Source organism: Nicotiana sylvestris, chromosome 12 (genome assembly GCF_000393655.2).
Source record: "Nicotiana sylvestris chromosome 12, ASM39365v2, whole genome shotgun sequence".
Taxonomy (NCBI): Eukaryota; Viridiplantae; Streptophyta; class Magnoliopsida; order Solanales; family Solanaceae; genus Nicotiana; species Nicotiana sylvestris.
The window spans coordinates 61,062,587-61,082,946 of NC_091068.1; the positions used below are offsets into that span (position 1 = coordinate 61,062,587).

General features: G+C 37.8%; 1 protein-coding gene across 1 annotated transcript; it reads right to left on the reverse strand.

Moving 5' to 3' along the window:
* Positions 1–15,133: 15,133 nt before the first annotated feature.
* On the reverse strand, positions 15,134–17,652 carry LOC138883107 (uncharacterized). The gene is made up of 4 exons (XM_070163767.1): positions 17,187–17,652; positions 16,719–16,858; positions 16,147–16,599; positions 15,134–15,289 (listed from the first exon to the last, which is right to left on the reverse strand). The coding sequence occupies exons 1-4, from the start codon at positions 17,650–17,652 to the stop codon at positions 15,134–15,136; spliced, it is 1,215 nt and encodes a 404-aa protein (XP_070019868.1).
* Positions 17,653–20,360: the final 2,708 nt, after the last annotated feature.

The window sequence follows — 20,360 nt, forward strand, 5'->3', positions numbered from 1 at the left end:
TTATGTTATCTTTTGGGAATGTGTTAAAGAATAATATGTGTATCAAAATAATATGTCTTTGAGTCGTGTTTCAAATGAAGGTTATGATGCCAAATTGTTTGAGGAAATCTCAATATGCTTAAGACTCTTAATCGCTCATATATGTACCTAAAGTCTTGATTGGAAATGTCTTATTGTTGATAAAATATAAAGATATTTGGAAGTGAAATAAGTAAATTGGGGATATAAAGCGTGGCCAACGTGCCAAGAAAGAAAGTTATACTTATGGCCAACGGTGCCGATGATATGAAATGATCGATGTGAGAATGATTATGAAATGAGCCTTGATTCAAGTGTTTTAAAAGACTTCAAAAATAGATTTGCCTAAAAGCTTATGTACTCAAGTCATGCCCAAATATGGTTGTTTTAACTATTAATATGTCTTGTAAGTATTCCTAACGTTTTTGAGCTCTTACATATTCATGGGTTGAAATTATGTATTGCCCTCTTTTGGAAAAAGTATTTTAAGAATAAACGGTGTGTTACTTGTTTAGGATTTTAAGTTGCGCTTTGATTACCAATCATTTTACTACATTTATTGGAAAGAAATCTATTGTGTTTAAAGTCTTCATTTCTAATGAACTTAAAGTTGTGATTTCCGGAATATTCTATATATTGGTATGTATGAGGTTGACCAATGAAAGGAAAGAAACGAAAGGGTGGAATATAAAATACAACCATTTTTCCATGAAAGAATAATCATATGTATGGCCTAGAGAGCCAATTAAATAATGATGTTGTAAGTGGTTAAAAGTACCAATGAAGCTATATGCGATATAAAATGTCATGAGGTAAATGAAATCTATATTTATGTTTCCTTTGTATGCAAATCAATAAAGTTATTCCACTTATTTGGGATGAGATTGATGATATAAAAGGATGATGTCTCACATGACATGGCTTAGTCGATTGGGTCGTGATCAGATGCCATGCCGCACACATGGTGGTGATTGTGCTGGAAATTATAATTGAATTGTGATTGTGGATGATGTCTTCAAATAAGATAGCCTAGTCGATCGGGTCATGATCGGACTCCGTGCTAGATTTATAGTGGTATATTTTCACAAAGATTGTGATTGTGCTTGATGTCTTTAAATAAGAAGGCCTAGCCGATTGGGTCGATCGGACTCCGTGCTAAATTCACGATGGTATTGTGCGGTTGGTTATGATGTGTATATTATGAGTAGTGGTATTGTGAATAGTTGTATTGTGAACTGCGGTGAATTGGTACTAAAGATCTTCTAACCAAAAATAATATTATCTTCATATTTTGATTATCATCTTCACCGCCTTATTTTCATATTTTGAAAATTATTATGTTTTAACATCACCTTTGGATATCATTGATTATTGCTTGTTGTTTACATGGTTGTCCCTTTCTTATATTGGCATTCTATTTTGAAAGAGGACATTTTGTCATACATACTAGTGTTATTCGACGGTACTAATATCCCTTTTGTCGGGGCACTGCAACTTTGATAGATGTAGGTGGTCCCACAGTAGGCAGCATTGATAGTGATAGCGGTACACTTTCTTCCCAGCTGACTTGGTGAGCCCCACTTCATTTCGGGGTCATGTATCTTTTGTTCCTTATGTATTGTGTTTGAGGTATAGTCGGGGCCTTGTTGCCGGCACCATCATAGTTCTCTGTTGTATTTGCTAGAGGCTCCGTAGAGTGTGGGTTCTGTATTGGTGTTGGGAAAGTCAAATTGTCATGATTTATTTGAATCACTTGTTCCACGTCCGCTATGAAAGTGTATGTATTTTGAGACTTAAAATGGAGTAAATAATGGAAATGGAAATTGAGGTTGTTAATGAAATCCTCTCAGTGTTTAATTAATGAGATATATTTTCTCTTTATTCATGGATGAATTTGGGTAGAAGAAAATATAATAGGCTTGCTCAGCCGGGTTCACTCGGTCGAGCATCGGTCGTACTCCGCGAGTTCGGGGCGTGACAGCAGATCACAATGGAATCAAAGGAAAACATGACATACTGTCTTAGAGATTCAGGTAGTTGTTACATTCAAAAACTACATGATCATTGAAGAAGATAACAAGCTACACATGAAGGACCTGAGGGAAACAGTACATACGAACACATTCAGGGCAATGAATTAGTTTATCGCAAGGCTCTGGAGTAGGATAGGGCGATAGGCTCATAGAAAATAGTAGGCATAAGTACCCCAAAAATACACATCACAGTAAAACATGCTTAAGAAATCCAGAATCCAGGTTACCAAACTAGGTAAGTCATAGTGTTATGAAAAGTTCAAAATCGCAAACTATTCTTGAAACAAATAGGGTTGTAATCAGAGATAACATGGTAACATATTGGTTCACGAACAAAAGATGAAGCTACAAAGGCCAAAGGACTTACCAGTTAGTAATTGACAAACAAGTAGACAAAAAGAACAATTTCAGCAATATCTCAATCGCCAACAATAAGAAGAGTAGTAGAACTCAGGAATCTTTGTGCGTCAGAGTTTCCAAGGGTTTAAAATGAATCTCGTGTAGTGCTCACACTAAGAAAGGTCTAATAATTGATTTACGGTGGCCTTCGCTTTCAACCGGCGAAGAGATTAACCTCAGAGTAGTATAAGACAAGTGAGAGTGAGAGAATAACAGTGGTTTTAGTGATTGTTAAGCCTTAGAGGGGAACGAGGAAAGGGGGTTTATATAGTAGTAAAGATCAACACACAAATAAGGAAATATAGTCAATCAAACACAAATAAGGAAAGCGAAGCATGCAAAATCACTCAGAATAAATTTAGGAGAAAATTAGGTAAATCATAGTTCAAAAGAAGAACACAAATAGTAAAAAAATCTCACTAAATCAGACCCATATGGCATGGTAGTGAGCGTATACAGACAAAATATTGTCCAAATCTCGAAGGGTAATATTGCACCCCATGTTTTCATACGTAAGAGTACATCGTAAGTAAATTGATATAAGCTCATAAATGAGATCATCTTTAAAAAAATTATAAAGTAAGTTAATCATATTATCGTGGAGGTTACAAATATTTAAGATCACGAATTCCAAGTACCAATAGGGTTGAAAGGCTTAGAAGCTAAACAAATTGAAGAAAATAAGTTTTATCGAATGTTGACAAGTTGGGAATGTTATAACATGTACTTTTGGGGTGATATTAGAGAGCTTAATATGATAAGGACGTTATGTTATGATTTATTTTATCGTATGATAGTTGTGTATTACATTATGAATTCAAACGAGTTGTGGAACAAAAGTTAGCAAAGGTCATCGCAAGTTACATTCATAAATGTACTGCAAATTAGGTCAAATGTAGTTGAGCTTTTTTCCCAATATACTTGAAATTACGGGATGATTCACATACCTAATTGAAGATCAATAAGTGTAGTTTCTAACTCATTAAACTGTTTGTCTATACGACATCAGAGTAGAGAAATATTTACATTTTCGCAAGACCGCGCAAGCAACTCCTAATGGGACCCACTTAGGCGGTGGACGACCCTTGAACATTTTACAGGGCTTAGACAACTTAGTTTTTGGTCATCTGCAACCAAGGATAGTTTCCAAACCCTCTCGACACCTCTGTAACAGTTCTCAAGGGTTCCAAGTTGAATCCAATGGTGTTTTACCTAAACCTAAACTCAAAAGTTAGCCTAAGTTAAGAAGAAAGTCTCTTTGGTGTTGTGATGTGATTGAGGGTACTTATAAGCTAAGGGAATCTTTGGTTCATATTTTTCTAGATTATTTAAGGTATTATAACACCATATTTTTTTTGATTAATCTTATTTATATGTTGGTTAAGTTATTTGGATGAAGAATTATAATATAGAACTTGAAGTTGTATAAGAAATTATTGTCTCTTATTAGACTATTTTGGAGTTGTATATATGACTTCATATGACTGGAAATCATGGGGAATATCTTGTTCATGTTGGTTATAATGTTCTTATTATTGTTATTCTTGTCAATATGTTAAGTATGTTGCTGATGTTGTAAATAGGAGAAGAAGCAACCACATAATACCTAAAAGTTGTTCATGTCGTAGTTTTATCTTGTGGGGCTATTTGATGTTACTTTTATGAGGGATATAAGGATGGAATTTCATGTAAATATATATATGTTTATGTCCTGGACCTATTAATGGTGATGTAAGTACAGGGGAGATGGGAAAAAAAGTTGGGGTTTGGTTTCAATCCAAGCTTGCCGCTCATCGTGCTAAACAACAATTTTATGTGTGATGTTTGTGCACTTATTGTTGTATAGATTAATTGGTGTTGTTGGGATGTTGGTAAATGGTATTGGAGAAGGATCTTTTTATAGGGGATCTGCTTCCAAAATTTACATAAACGAGCTACTAGCTTAAGTTACGGACTTAGCCTTTATTCAACACCGATTTTGAATCTCCTTATGCGATGGTAGACTGAGTTGAGTTGTTTGAAGAGTTGCTTGGAAGCTATTAAGGATTAAATGAGGTTAAGGTATGTTAAGGTTAAACTTTTCCTTAATTTTGGAATGATCTCGTAACTACATGTGTTTGATAACGAGGCATAAAGAGAAGTTCATACTCCTGAACTTATGTACATTATCCTAGTCTCATAAGTTACACGTATTCTCCCTTATCGGGACTTTATATTCAGTTAAGTATTATCTTTTTCCAGTCAAGAGAACATAGAGTCTATATATATACAGTATTACAGTATTTTCACCACCATCGAGCTATAATATATGGGTAGGCCCCTATTGGGCAACCTGTCATCAGATGGTAAGTTATATACCAAGCCTACTGTGGTTGAGCGCCTATGAGAAAGCCCAGAGTGGCCGAGATATAGAGCCTAGTATGGTGGAGTGCCTATGAGCGAGCCTACTATGGTAAAGTAGTTATACTTATCAAGTCTTATAGGGCCGGACAACTATTTTACTTACTATATTGAGAGAGTTGAGTTAGTGTCAGCAGGTAAGCATATCTTCAGATCATCTTTCACTCGCAACTACTTTTAGTTATTATATTATCAGTTCAGTTTCAGCTTTCAGTTATTCTTTTGCCTTACATACTCGGTATATTTTTTCGTACCGATGTCCCTTTTGCTGGGGACAATGCATTTCATGCCTGCAGGTCCTGATAGACAGCTGGATGGACCTTCCCAGTAGACAAAGTCAAACATCAGCTCGATTGATAAGCTCCACTTCCTTGGAGTTACTATGTCTAGACCTTGTGTCACGCCCCATTTGTTCGCAAAAGTGGGTTTCGACATCATGACAACTCCTTTGGATGGGAGATAGAGTGCTAAAAAGAAGATTCGCCACCTAATAGTTTTTAAGGTACATTAGGAACCTATTATATAGATAACTCTGTTGGACTAGTCAATGCCACCAAAGATTAGGTGAGGGCTCAAATTACCTCAAAGAGAAGGTGTTAGGCACTCTTCGAGGTCCAAAACTTTGGTTCCCGGCCGAACTTAAGATTATGTGGATTACAATTATGCTAAGTGATCAAATAAACAAAGGGAATATAAAGGTCAAAGAATTTTAATGCAATACGATTAGGACAGATCTTAGTACGAATATAGGGATACAACTATTTAGATCTAACAACAACATATAAAGGAGGGGAGGGTCCTAAGTTTTTTTATCCTAAATGATCACCCCATGCAACATAAATAATGCTTTGCAACTCCCTTGAGTTAGGGAGTTACTCATATTATTCAGTGGCCACAGACTATCATCTTTTGCTACCCGATTACTATGTTAAAGTGTTTTACTTAGAAGCGCTCTAATTCAATTCTAAGTCGTGCACTATGCGTGCACTACCCGTCTCATACCTACTATCCAGGAGGAATTGGACCTCTAATTGGGTAGTTCTAGACGTTACCTAGGCTGCTCAAAAATGTTAAACTAGGCGACGTACAAAAACACATTGGACTTCAAATATGGGCAGTTAAGGGCTCAAGTTAGCCTCCACACTTAAGCAATAGACGCACGCGAAAAAGGTTTTCATGTTAGGTAGTTTCAGAATTAAGAACCTTAAGTCCTATAGACATGATTTCTATGTGACTTTGAATTAAAGCATACATGCAGTTTCAGATGCAAGGCGCTGCTCATAGACAAGATTATACAGTTGTTACATGGTAATTATTGAAATTGCATATTTCAAGTTATTAAACCTATAGATGCTATGTCTAACGATTTACGTAATAAAGGACTGTGGAATCTATTGGAGAAAAGCCCAGAATTACTCATGCTTTCTGACATTGGCATAAATAAGCAGTAAACAGTGTTTGAGAAGTTCAACATTAACATTTTTAAGGCGAGTAATAATACCCTATAGGCATGATCTCTAACAATTGGGATTGGAACAATTTTGTTATGCTTAGCCCCCTATAGACATGTTTTCTAAGTGAGTATGTAAACTAGCAAATGAAATGATTAAAATCCTATGGGCATAATTTCTAGTGAATATGCTATAGCGACGCGAATTGAAAGAAAGTTCGTTGGTATTTGTTTCCTATAAGAAGGTTTTCTAGTAACACGTAGTAGTGGGAATGACTGAAACATTTGAACTCATGTTTTTCTAGTAGACGAGTAGTGTGAGTATGTGCTTCTCCTAATGGCATAATTTCTACAGTGCACATAGAAATTTAATGGCATATATAGCAAGTAAATCATTGATCCTATAGGCATATTTTCTACCCTTGCATACAAATATCAGAATCTGCCCATTCCCCATTTTTAGTAAGACCCCAATTGTTTATTACAAAGTTATTATAGGCCCAGTAATGAATATAATTACAAATATTATACAAGTAATGACAGTTTTTATACCCCATATTTTTGTACATGAAAATACGCCATAAATAAATTAATTAATGAGAGCTCGGAAATGAGATGTTACGTCCCGCATTTTTATGCACGTTGATATTTCATCGTAAGTTAATCGACGTAAGCTCGGGAATGAGATTATTTTGGAATTATAAGTATTATGCTATTTCAAACAAGGAATAAGTAAATTCGTGAAGGTGAGAGGGCAAGCAAATCAAAGAAAACAAGTTTCGTCGAAGTTTGTCAATTTGGGATAAAATACGGTCCGAGCTATAATACCCGGTATTTATGAACTATTACCATACAAGGTATCACATGATCATGATAGTATGGTGTAAAAGGTGTGTTAAAAGTGAAGTAGTATTTTAAGTAAATTGAGATAATTCTTAATTATGTGGATAATTGATTAATGCTGGGGATAATTATGGTATTAAATTGGATTAAGTGGATAAAATTTCTTTTGTATGGGCTGCCACATGGCACTAAAGTAGGCCAAGGTGGCACAAGAGTGCATGATGAGTAATGGCACATATGTGCCTTGCTTACACGTAAAAGTCTCTTGGAAATTACATTGTCTTGATCTCTTTATTTGGCAATGTAAGAGGAGTCATTTTCCTGGTCTCTAAGTATGCCATATACTTAGAATTGGACTAGAACATAGTCTAGCTTGGAGCCTCAAAATATATCGTTGGAATTTCATAATACAGTGATAGCGTGAATTACAAATTCTACGGGAGCACGGTATAATCTTTCTCAAGAATGTCATGCAAATTTTCCCTACTTCGATCCACCGACATATTTTATCGCAATTAACATGTGTTAGAGGGATTGTAAAGAGAATTGGCTTAGGTATATTAAGGCTATCCCTTCTTTCATTTGGCATGATCCATACGATACGAACGAAACGTGCAAATGCACAAATTCCATAAATGACTCTATTCATTGAAGTATTAGAGATATTTATGTTCTTAATTTTTCATGTGTCATAATATTTTATCATCTGTTCATGGGTCTCAGAGAAATACGAAAATTAAAAATAGTTTACTTTATGATATTACTCAAAAGGCAAAATGGTCTTATGACATTCCGAAAGATTTATTAACGTACTTTTCATGCATTGCATTTATGTACATTGACCCGTGACTAGATGGCATTATATACGTGTATATATGTATGTATATTTACATGTATATGGGATATGGGAAAGGTTATGGCATTATATACGCACCACCACCTGATCAGCTAGTATACGTTGATGATTTTGCCCACAGTGGCCGATATTATATGATGGGATGCCCTCATAGGCTGATGATGTTATAAAACATGTACCTATACACGACATGACATTCATACGCATATGCATGACACTAAAAGTAATTTATGATTTACAGAGTTACCCAGACTTACAAGTTGAGTCAATTACTCTATATTTCTTCCATGTCTGTTATGTACTTATTTATATGCCTTACATACTCGGTACATTTTTCATACTGACGTCCCTTTTGCTTGGGGACACTGCATTTCATGCCCGCATGTCCCGATAGATAGGTCGAGAGCCCTCTAAGTAGGCTATCAGCTCAACAGAAGGTGTTGATGCGCTCCATTTGCTTAGGAGTTGCTTATTTGGTTAGTATGATTTAGACGTGTATTGCTTGGTATGGCGGGACTCTATCCCGACCTTTATGATATTTATGTACTCTTAGAGGCTTGTAGACATATGTCGTGTACGTGAAAGATTTTATGGCCTTGTCATTCTATGTTTTGAGTTTATAAATGATTATTTTGGCCTACTAGGCCCGTATGTCATGTGTATATGATGATGTAATAAGAAAGATACATTACGTTGGTACTCGGTTGAGTAATGTACCGGTGCCCGTCGCGGCCCATCGATTTGGGTCGTGACAACAGTAGGCCCATAGCAGGCCAAAAAGGAAACACCTAGCATTACTTGGGCCTTCGACAAATCTCACGCAGCATACCCAAGAATCATATTCATCAGCACAACCTAGAATCTGTAGAAAAACATAAGCCAGATGATACAACCGTAGATTGACCAACGGATTTACATATTTAGTAGATAATAGGAATAAAGAATTGAGTGTAAGGAATAGATCAGGTCCAGTAGTATAAGGAGTGTCTAAAGGACCCCAAATCCTAGTGTGTCAGAGTTCACAAGGGTCTCAAATGTACTTCGAGTAGTGCTCACACTAGGGAGGTTAGTAGTAAGAACTTTGGTGGCCTTGGCTTTCAGCCGGCCAGGAATGATAGGTTCAGAATAGCATAGGTAACAGATGAGAGAGAGTGGACAATGGTTAAGGGACAGAAGATGAGAAAATACACTTATAGCTTAAAGTAGACATAGCAAAGTTAAGAACACCGAGCAACTAATCAAACAGGTCACAAGAATTAGAAGTAGGTTCAGCAAGACTTAGAAGCAGGTTCAACACTTAGCATAAATAACCCATAGACAGTCAAATATTGAAAGAGTTAGGGGAGAAACAAGTTTGTAGGATTAACAAAGATTATCATACACAGGTACATAATACTAAGCAAGTTTAAAACCTAAAAGGTCTAAATTATGCTACGTATGCATCCTAGTATCACAAGATACCCATGTTAACTTGTATCATGAAGTAGAAAAGTGTCAAACATGGTATGGAAACACAAACTAAGGTGGCTATTCTAGAGGTTTCAAATAGTTACTAAGGATATAGGACTAAGTAAAATAGGGATATGCTGTGAGACACACTATTAGGGAAGTAGATCATAGTTAATAAAAAAGGTCTTAACACAAATTAGAGCACATTACATATGCAAGACTATCATTGCAGAGATTCAGAACAAAGTGGGAGAGTAAACTCATGTCAAATAGCAAACGTAGGCATTCAGGTATTGACCAGTAGATTAATTAACTAAAGAAGGTCCAATTTATTTAAATGAGTCACATTGAAATAACAGAATTGACAGCATTTAGGTAAAATTAAATACTAAAGAGGTTCAAACAAGTGTAAGGTTGACAATGTCACACACAGAAGTAGCCCAAAACACATTGGCTTAAAAGAATCTAAATTATTCAAATTAGACATAAGAATGTTTCAGAACTGGCCACATCAGGTAAAATTAAATGCCAAAGAGACTTAAAATGAATGAAGAGCTAACAGAGTTGCACACAAAAGTAGCCCAGAAACACATTAAGCCATGAATTTTATAAGTGAGAATATATGCAAATCATAGACACATAAAAAATGAAATTGCAAAAGTCAAGTGACTTACCAGTTAAACGGACAACAATAAAGAACAAATTCCACAAGAACCCAGAATCTTAATGTGTCAAAGTTTCCAAGGGCTTAAAAGGAACCTCGGGCAATGCTCGCACCAAGAAAAGGTTGAATAATCGAATATCACTGGTCTTGGCTTTCAGCCTGCCAAGAACCAAGGTGTAGAATAAGAGCACAAGAGAACAATAAAGTGATAACTCCAAAAGAAAACTTTAGTGAAAATCTAGCGATTAAGGTCTGTCCTCAAAGGGGAATGGGAAGGAGTTTATATAGCGACAAAAGTTAAATAAGAAAACAAGGAAATATTGTAATATCAAACATAAATAAGGAAGTAATAACATGCAGAATTAATAAAATCGGATTAGGGAAAAAAATTAGGTAAACCCTAGTTGATAGAAATCAGAAATTGGCCGGAAATCTTGGCTAATCGGACTCATATAGCCTAGTCATGATGCATATGTATGAAATACCGTACAGATTCAAGAGATTGAAGTTGAATGGCCAGAATCTGAGAGATAGTACTTGCCATGTTTAGGCAAGTACAAGGTGATACCATGGTCTTGTAGCAAATAACGAGATAACATACAAGAGGCAAGGAAATCATGGAAAGAATCCATGGTTGAGACGGATTTGGAGAACTTCGAGAGGGCGGCTAGGGTTTCGGGGGAGAGGAGAAGAGAGGATTCAAAGGCTGCGTCTGAGAGGAAATGATAGGTTTTTTGGGGCAGCGGATTAAAGAGAATGAGAGGATTAGGGTTCGGTGGGTAATTAAAATGAAGGGTTTAATCGTGGGCCGTTGATCTCTTAAGATCAACGACCAAGATTTTAAAAAAGTTGGGGCGGGTCGTTTGAAACGGATTACCGACTGGGTTATAACTAAAGGGGTCATTTGGTCTTGGGCCATGGGCTGGGCTAAGAATATTGGGCCAATTTAGTCTAAAATTAGTTTAAAGCTAAGCTATTATTTAAATACGCAAAAACAATTTATAAAAATGCTTGATAAATAAGTAAAAAATATTATTTATACATTGAAATGCTTAAAAATAATAACTTAGTTTTATTTAAAAAATGCAATTTTGACGCAAATAATCATAAGTAAAGAGAATTTCTACTTGATTATGGGCTATTGCTGCAAAATTATGCAAATAGCTTGAAAATGTTACTGTAATTATATAAAATAAGGTAAAATTATTTGAAACATATATTATAGATGAAAAAAATAATTTTGGGTAACTAGGTCATCACAAAAAAATTTTAAGAAGTAATTAATAATTATTCATGTAATTAAAATTCAAGAAAATTAATTTTAAAGTTTTAAAATTACGAAAACATTATAGAAAATGCTTGCATAAATTTTGTAAATTAAATAATGATGCAAAATGATGTTTTAAAAGTATATACACTTATTTGAAAAATATGAGGGTAAAATTGGGTATCAACAACTGCCCATCTTTACCTGGGAATAATGAAAGAGTTGTCGGCTAAAGAAAATGATGACCAATTTTGGCCGAATTGCACGAGGAATGATGTGATTTAAAATAATGGAGGTCGAACCCTGGTTCCTGAGTTGCCTACATATCCCTGGTGTTACGGGAATTAGGTCGTGTGTAGTTCTGGATCCAACGATGAACGAAGCTAATGGAGTTGTTATAAGAATGATTCTTTTGGGTAAGATAGTATCGGATGAATTTATGCAAAGTCATGAATGTGGATTTGAAACGTTTTGGATGTATCACAGAGCAAGTATCTGAATGGACATAGAGTAAAAGTGGATAATTGATGGTGGTCGGTTATGTTTGAAACAATTGAATGATGTGAACGTTATGAACGGAAACTAGAGCAAAGATTGCTCCCGTTTGAAGAACAGTTACTTCCTGGATTACCTGCAAAACTTAAAACACGGCACATGCGAATATATGTGGGTTATTGTGAAAATTTAAACATGATGCAAATTCCCTTCGTACCATGGAGGTTGTCTTTGGACGGTGAGGATGATGTCCTTAGTCCATGACGTCTTGGACCATGAAGCATATGATAAGGGATTTGCATGCCATGAGATGACGTCCTCAGGCCATGAGGATGGTGCCTCTAGACTATGACTCCTTTGAATAATGATGTGCAATTTGAGACATCCTCAGGCCATGGAATGGTGTCTCTCGGCTATGAGGATGATGCATTCGGACTATGACGTCTTTGGACAAAATGGCAATGTTTCAGCCCATGAAATAAAATGATATGATGCTTGGTCATATGCGAGATGAGACAAGAAATGGCTTAGTCTTGTGTAAGACAAGGGCAGTGCGTAACACTAGGTGAACAGAGGATAGTGCTAGGTCTTTGATAGTATAATGGAGACAATATTTGATCTCATGCAAGGACAAGGAAATGCTTGGCCTTAGGCAATTAAGGAGGCAATGATTAGCCTCATACGAGAAAAGGAGACAATGCTTAGTGCCATGTAAATAAAAGAGGTAATGCTTACCCGCACGCAACAAGAGGAGACAATGTTTAGTCTCATGCAAATAAGGGAGGCAGTGCTTAAACTCATGCAAATAAGGGAGGCAGTGCTTAGCTCATGAAAGAAGAGGAGACAATGCTTGGTCTCATGCTTGAAGGGGAGACAATGCTTAGTCTCATGTAAGTAAGGAGGTTGCGCTTAGCCTCATGCAAGAAGGGAGGCAGTGCTTAGCCTCATGCAAAAGAGGAGACAATGCTTAGTCTCAATACAAGGAAAGGCAGTGTTCAGCCTCATGCAATTAGGGAGGCAATGGTTAGCCCTATGCAAGAATAGGAGACAATGCTTAGTATTGATGCAAGGAAAGGCAGTGCTTAGCCTCATGCAATTAAGGAGGCAATGCTTATCCTTATTCAAGAATAGGAGACAATGCTTAGTCTCGATGCAAGGAAAGGTAGTGCTTAGCCTTATGCATTTAGGGAGACAATACTTAGCCTTATGAAAGAATAGGAGACAATGCTTAGTCTCGATGCAAGGAAAAGCAGTGCTTAGCCTTATGCAATTAGGGAGGCAATGCTTGGCCTTATTCAAGAATAGGAGACAATGGCCAGTGCTTAGCCTTATGCAATTAGGGAAGCAATGCTTAGCCTTATGCAAGAAGAGGAGACAATGCTTAGTCTAATACAAATAAAGAGACAATGCTTAGTCTGATGCAAAGAAGGAGGTAATGCTTAGTCTCATGCAAGAAAATGATGAGTGACGGTGAGAAAGTAAAGTATTTCATAGCTGGAGATGCTTGCACTAGATGATGTGTTGTCTTAAAGGCGGTGATTTGATGTATTTGTAGATATCATTGTCTTATTATACCTGCATCCAAAAAAAAATTGTGAGTTCTGTAAGGGAAGGTTGGTTCATGCTTTTATCTTCTTGCTTTGCCTCTGCTCCTGTCTTGATATCCTGTTTGAGTTACCATGGGCAACATCTGGCTGTTATAGAAACAAAGTTTTCGAAAAATATGCATGTGTTTGATAAATATAGTTATTTGAAATGTAGTAGTATGTGATATCAACTAATTTAGATGGACCGATGACTGTGACATGTTTTAGAGACATTGCGACCTCCTTGCCTTAGAATTTTGAGGGCCCCCCTCAAAATTTTGCCATAGTTTAAATGCAATACTTTTGACCGTACTTCCGCCTATTCCGCATATGACGAAGTTAGGCTGAACTTGCGATTTTGCCCCAGTTTCTGATCATGGGGAAAATGAAGATTTTATTAAGATGTGACCAAACCCATAGGGCTGGCTACGTATCACCTCTTAAACAGGAATCAGGTCAAGCATAGTTCAGTTACCTCAAATGAAGAAATGTAAACAATCCTAAACATAATATCTCTTGACTGCGCCTGAATTGATTAGCTTTGGCCAAATCTCTCCATCCATTTCTGCAAGTATGAGTGATCCTCCTATTAGTACTCGATGAACCATGTAGGGACCTTGTCAGTTGGGTAAGAACTTCCCTTTGGCTTCATCCTAATGTGGGAAAATTCGCTTTAGCACCAATTACCCCGGTGTGAATTGCCTTGGCCTAACCTTTTTGTTGAATGCTCTTTCCATTCTATTTTGATAGAGTTGACCATGACATACTGCATTCATTATCTTTCCATCAATGAGGGTCAGTTGTTCATAATGACCTGTACCCACTATGCGTTGTTGAGCTCAACTTCTTGTATGATTCTTAGAGAAGGGATTTCTACTTCGGCATGGATAACCGCCTCAGTACCATAAACCAATAAGTAGTGAGTCGCCCCAGTTGATGTGCAAACTATGGTATCCAAGAAGAGCAAACGGCAGCTTCTTCAGGACTGGTACGACGTTGGCTAACCAAGTCGGATACTCAACTACTCTGAGAACCTTGATTTTGATTTGCTTAGTAACTTCCTATTTTATCTTCAAACTCATATATGGCTTGAATTTTTTGAGCTTCTATTTTATTTGTGGACACATGGGATTGGAAGGTAGCTTGTGAGACATTATGGATGTGCTCAAACCCGTCATATCATTGTAGGACCATGCAAAGATATCCTCATACTCTTTTAGGAATTAGACATATTCTTCCTTCTCTGATGGTGATAGGTGAATGCTTATACGTGTTTCCTTGGCTATTTCGGAATCTCCTAAGTTAACTGTCTCGGTCTCGTCCAAATTAGACTTAGTCTTGTTTTCAAAGTTTTCCATTTCTCTGACAATTTCCTCAGGTATTATATCATCTTATAGATCCTCTAAATCACTATACTTATATTGCGTTGTCTCATTACATGTCACAGTCCTAGGTTCATCGGGATAAGTAATAATAATGTTGTAGAGAGAATGTAAAAAATAATAATAAATACTAAAAATAGCAATACATTAATGAAATCTTGAAAATGTCAAACAATTACGGCTCGATGACTCGAGCAATTATTTCAAATCAAAATACATTAAAAAAAAGTACTGAAAATGTCTTACATGCTCTTAAAATTGCTTTAAAAATAATTAATGCTAATTGCCAGGCTACCCAGGAACTCGACGGGCCCGCAATGGTGCAACAGTCCAGTTCTTGAGAACAGCTCCTTTCTCCACAGTCTGAATGGTAAGGTCTTCCTCCTCCTCCTTCTCCTTCTCAACTATCGCACTGCAATTCATGTCTTCATCATCCAGAACTGCTTCCTTATGCCGACTAAGTCTTCATCTTCTTCAGAACCCCACATCATGTCAGCTTGATGAAATGTCTGGCACAACTATGGCAGTGGTTGTTCCAGTGGATAATAAGGACCACGCCATGGTGGCGACCAATCCTAGTACTCTTGCCAAGTGTATTCATTCCCAAGCCCAAAATTTGTACCATGATGCTTTGTGTGTACCGGTTTGGTGATCCCTTGGAGATTTTTGTTGAGACCCTTGCCATGCTCATACCTTATCCATAGAAATATGCTTTATATCTTGTTTCTCCACCATTTGTATTTTTCAATTGCATTGACGCGCTCAATGCGGTGGTATGTTTCTCCACCCAGCTTCCTCCTGTTCTCGATGACTGGAACACTCCAATTGGTATATATGGGATTACACCTGTCTCCATGGATGATCACTTACTAATGGTTCCATTCAAAATTGGTTCCATTCAAAATTCACAACCTGATGTAGAGTAGAAGCTATGGCCCAGCGCCGTGTATCCAGGGTCATCACAACAATTGATTGTAGGTAGCAGATATATCCAGCACTTGAAACTCAACTTCAAACCAGGTTGGTTCTATCTGTAGGCTAAGGTTAATTTCTCCGATTGTGGCCCTCTGAGATCCATCAAACGCCTACACATTCATGCTTCCAACCTATATCTCGTGCAAGCCTTTACCCAGCCTCTTTAGAGTAGTCAGTGGACATATGTTGAGACTCGAATCCCCATCTATCGGGACACTAGAAATGAATTTGTCCTCAAATTGCCCTATGATATGTAGTGCCCCGTTGTAACTTAATCCTTCTGGTGGTAGCTCGTCTTTATTAAAATTGATTTTGTGGCTTTCCAATACCTGCCCGACCATGTTGGCCATTTCCCCATTAGTAATGTTGGTGGGTACATAGGCTTCACTCAGCACCTTCATCAAGGCATTCCTATGTAGCAGTGATAAAATGGATATCTGAGCAGGAGTTTTGTTCAAATGGTCAACCACAGAGTATTCCCTCACTTGCACTTTCCTGCAAAGGTCATCAAGGCCAGTCTCAATGATAGGCAACTTAGATACAGCTTCTTTACTTTTTCCTCCCAAGTGCTCGAGCATATAAACCTTACCAGTTCTGGTTATGCCTTGTGTTGCACCTGTTTCTTCCATTTTTGCTTTTCCTTTCTTGTTTGCTTCCACAACATAATCCCATGGTATAGCATCAAACTTATAAGATGGCGTAGGTGCTACCATCACGGTGAAGGTTGTGGTTACCTCAACTTCAAATGGTGTTGGTGCGGTTACCTCAACTTTAATGGGTGCCTGGGTTTGCACCAAAATAGGCGTTCGGGTGAATGGAGATGTTTTAGGATCATTCCCCTCCCGAGTGAGTCCAATTGACGCTTCCGGACCCATTCTTCATCGGTCTCTATCACATTTACTCCCTTATCTCTATGATCTGGGAGAGGATTGTTACGAACATTGGGTGCAGCCTCCTTCACCTGTATAACTTTAGTGTCAATTAATGCCTTGATCTTGTCCTTCAGACTGCAACACTTATCAATGGTATGACCTTTCATGCCTGAGTGATCGGCATATGTCTTATTTGGGTTAATTCACCGAGAAGAGTTTTCCATAGCAACAGCGGGAATGGGAGTGACGTAACCAGCATCCTTCAGTCTCTCATATAGTTGGTCTATGGGTTTAGAAATTAGAGTGTATTATCTAGGTGGCCTGCGTTCAAAATTTGGTCTTGGCTTTTCGTAATTTTGGCGGGCTAGTGGTGGTGAGTGGTAATATATGGGTTGGGTGTTATAAATGTGGATGGTGGCAGCAGGTTTATTGGTATTTGGGGGGTGAGGGCTGGTATGTGGGTGGAGGTGTTTGGTATGTGAGAGGGGACTTTGAACCTTGGTCTACCAATACAGCACCAACTTTTTTTTTCTTAGAGATACCTCCTGACTGCAAAGCTTTATTTGTGGCCTGGAGTGCTTCGAAATTTGTCATTATTCCACTCTTGATCTCTTCTTCTATTCTTTCTCCCAGCTTGATAATGTTAGAGAATTTATGGTTTTCAATAACCATCAACCTTTCATAGTGTTCCGGATCTTGAGCACTGACGAAGAACTTATTCATATGTTCTTTTTCAAGTGTCGTCCTTACTTTCGCAGCGTCAGATCTCCACCGAGTAGCATATTCGCGGAAGGTTTTTGGTGGTTTCTTCTTTAGATTTTGAATGTAGAAAATATAGGGTGTGTTTTCTATGTTGAACCTGAATCGATCCATGATGTCTGATGCCATGCTCACCCAATTAACCCACTTTTTCGGGTTCTGACTAATGTACCAAGACAAAGCATCTTCTGTGAGGCTCCTCATGAATAGCTTTATACGAATTCATTCATCTTTTCCAACCCCTACAAGTTTGTCACAGTATGTTATTAGATGCAATATCGGATCACTAATTGTCAAACATTTCAAACTTGGGAGGTTTGTAACCCGCCGGCAATTCTATATCTGGTTGAATGCACAAATCCTCATAATTCAAACCTTCTATGCCCTTGCCATCTTCGAAACTCTAAACTCTGCCAGTGAGCTTCTTGAGTTCTTCTGCTACATTCTTAATGAACAGGTCCTTCTAGATGGATTATGATATATATAGGGTTTGTTATGGGGTGTGGCGTAAAGTTTCCCCATATATGGGATTGCTTTTGTGGACTCCGAGAATCTGGGCATAATGGTGGTCATTGGTTGAGTTTTGGGGATCAAGAGTAGGTTGCGGTGCATTCTGAGGAGTGTGGTAAGTGGTAGTTTGTGGGTATTTAGTTGGGTGGTGATGGTGTTGTGGAGGCGTAGGTACTGGTAGAGGGTTATAGTTCTGAGGAGGTGTGGTATATTGATGTGTTGCGGGAGGATTCGGCGACGGATTTTGGTTCTGTGTGCTTTGGTGAGGTGCCGGATTTTGGGTGTTTGGGTTTTGTTGGTTGATATCAAGGATGTTTAAGGTGAGGGAAAGGTTTGCCAAGTTCCGGACCTGCTCGAGTTCTCCTTGTAGCTCCAGTATCTTCTGTTCCAGAAGTTGGACCAATTCGTTCTATGTGTTCGAGCCATCCCTGCACTACTACAAAATAGAGAGAGGGGTCAAAGCAGCTTTTACCCGAGAAAGTCGGGATCGATTTCCACAGGGAGCTAGAAATGGGAATTGGGTTTCTATCTAAGTTAGAAATGCGCAATTGCTCTTAATCGCACTTCTAATCATAGTTGGTTTTGATATTACTTCTAAATTTATACTAATACGATGCTAAATTAAGCTAAGTTAAGCTAAGAGTAAGATACTTGAAGGTTGTCTAAATAGTTAAAAGGCACTAGGAAAGTGACTTTCTCCTAGGTGGATACTTGATGGATTCTCGAGTCTAAGACTAGGTTGTCATGTTAGGGATTACAATATAACCATTGCACGATACTACTCACTCTATACCTCTCGGTAGTTTGAGTGATTTTGCCCTAATTGACTTTCTCAAGACCGATTGGGTATGATAATTTGTGCCAGCAATTGAGGTTCAAGTCGGGTATTACTATCTCTAGGTTTAACCCTTAATTGGGGCTATCAATCTCTTGAATATGCCCCATTTCCTTGTTGGACTAATTTTCCTAGACTTAGGCTCTCTTTCTCAAGAAGAGCCCAAGTCAAATAGGCACAAATTAGTGTTTGCAACCACTAATTCAACATTGAAATCATAAATTAGTCCAAATATCAAACACCCATAGACATTCAAGCCCTAAAACACAAGACTCATGAAATACCCACACTAGGGTTGAGCCACAACCCAAGCTAATGGATCTAGCTACTCATAATAATAGAAAAAAACAAAGAAATAGATGAAGAAAAACCCATAATATTTAATTACAAGCTTAAACTTGAAGATTCAATGATAAAACTATTGTCAAATTACTCAAAATGGGTAAGAAACATTGTTTATGAGCGCATCCCAACGTTAAAATACAACTGATGACCTAAAAAAGGGAAAAGAAACTATTTATACTAGGCCAAATGTTTTGGACAAAAATACCCTGCGGGGGTAGTACGGACCGCACAAAATCGAGTGCGGTTGCATTAAGGATTCTTGATTTTAATCCTTGCTCTCTGAACTTGGCCACAATGGGCCGCACAAAAGGCACCGCGGCCACGGTGGCTTCTGTGTCGGTCCGCACAAAAAGGACCGCGTACTGCATTGGCAATTAGCTCCAACTCTTCAACTCTTTGAACTCTGTCTTTGCAGACCGCACAATATCGGGTGTGGCCGCATTGAGTCCATTGCGGTCTGCACAAATTGCTTTGCGGCCACATTGCTTGAGTACACGAAATAGCACCTCTCTGAACTTCCTCTTTGCGGACCGCACAGAATGGAGTGCGGCTGCATTGGTCCTGTTACACTGTGCTTGGACTTGTTCTTGATACTTGTGCATGTTTCACTCTTTTTTGAGATGGTTTTGACAAATTGTCACCTTGTTGACCAAATCCTGCAATAAATTATAACATGTAAGCCTTTGAGACTATTTTGTATACAATTCTAATCAAAACTCAAGTAAGAAGGAGTGTAAAATGCATCTTAATCCCTAGTTATCAACTCCCCCAAACTTAAGCTTTTGTTTGTCCTCAGGCAAATAAAATAAGGCCCACCCCTTAAGAGTAATTCCAAGAAAATTCAGATGACCTAAAATGACCTCATCTAGCATCAATTGGGACTAACAATTGCCCTCAATTCAAATGAATCATTGATAACATTCACTCTTTTAAGTACCATGGATTTAGTGCGACACAAGAGCATCAAGAGTTGACTTAACACATCAAAGAAACTCTTTCTACTACCTTGATCATTGTGGAACCCAAACTCACACATCCTCAACTCTCCCTAAGCAAACCTTACCTTTAGGATTGTAGCACTCAGAACGAGATTAATGGAAATACACTCATCTCTCTTAAAGAAAAGTCACAAGTTTGACTCTAAGTACCATATGCTTGCCCCTTATGTAAGTCACCACTAATGTAAGCTTCATTCAATTTAAGATCATATAGGGCTTTTGTG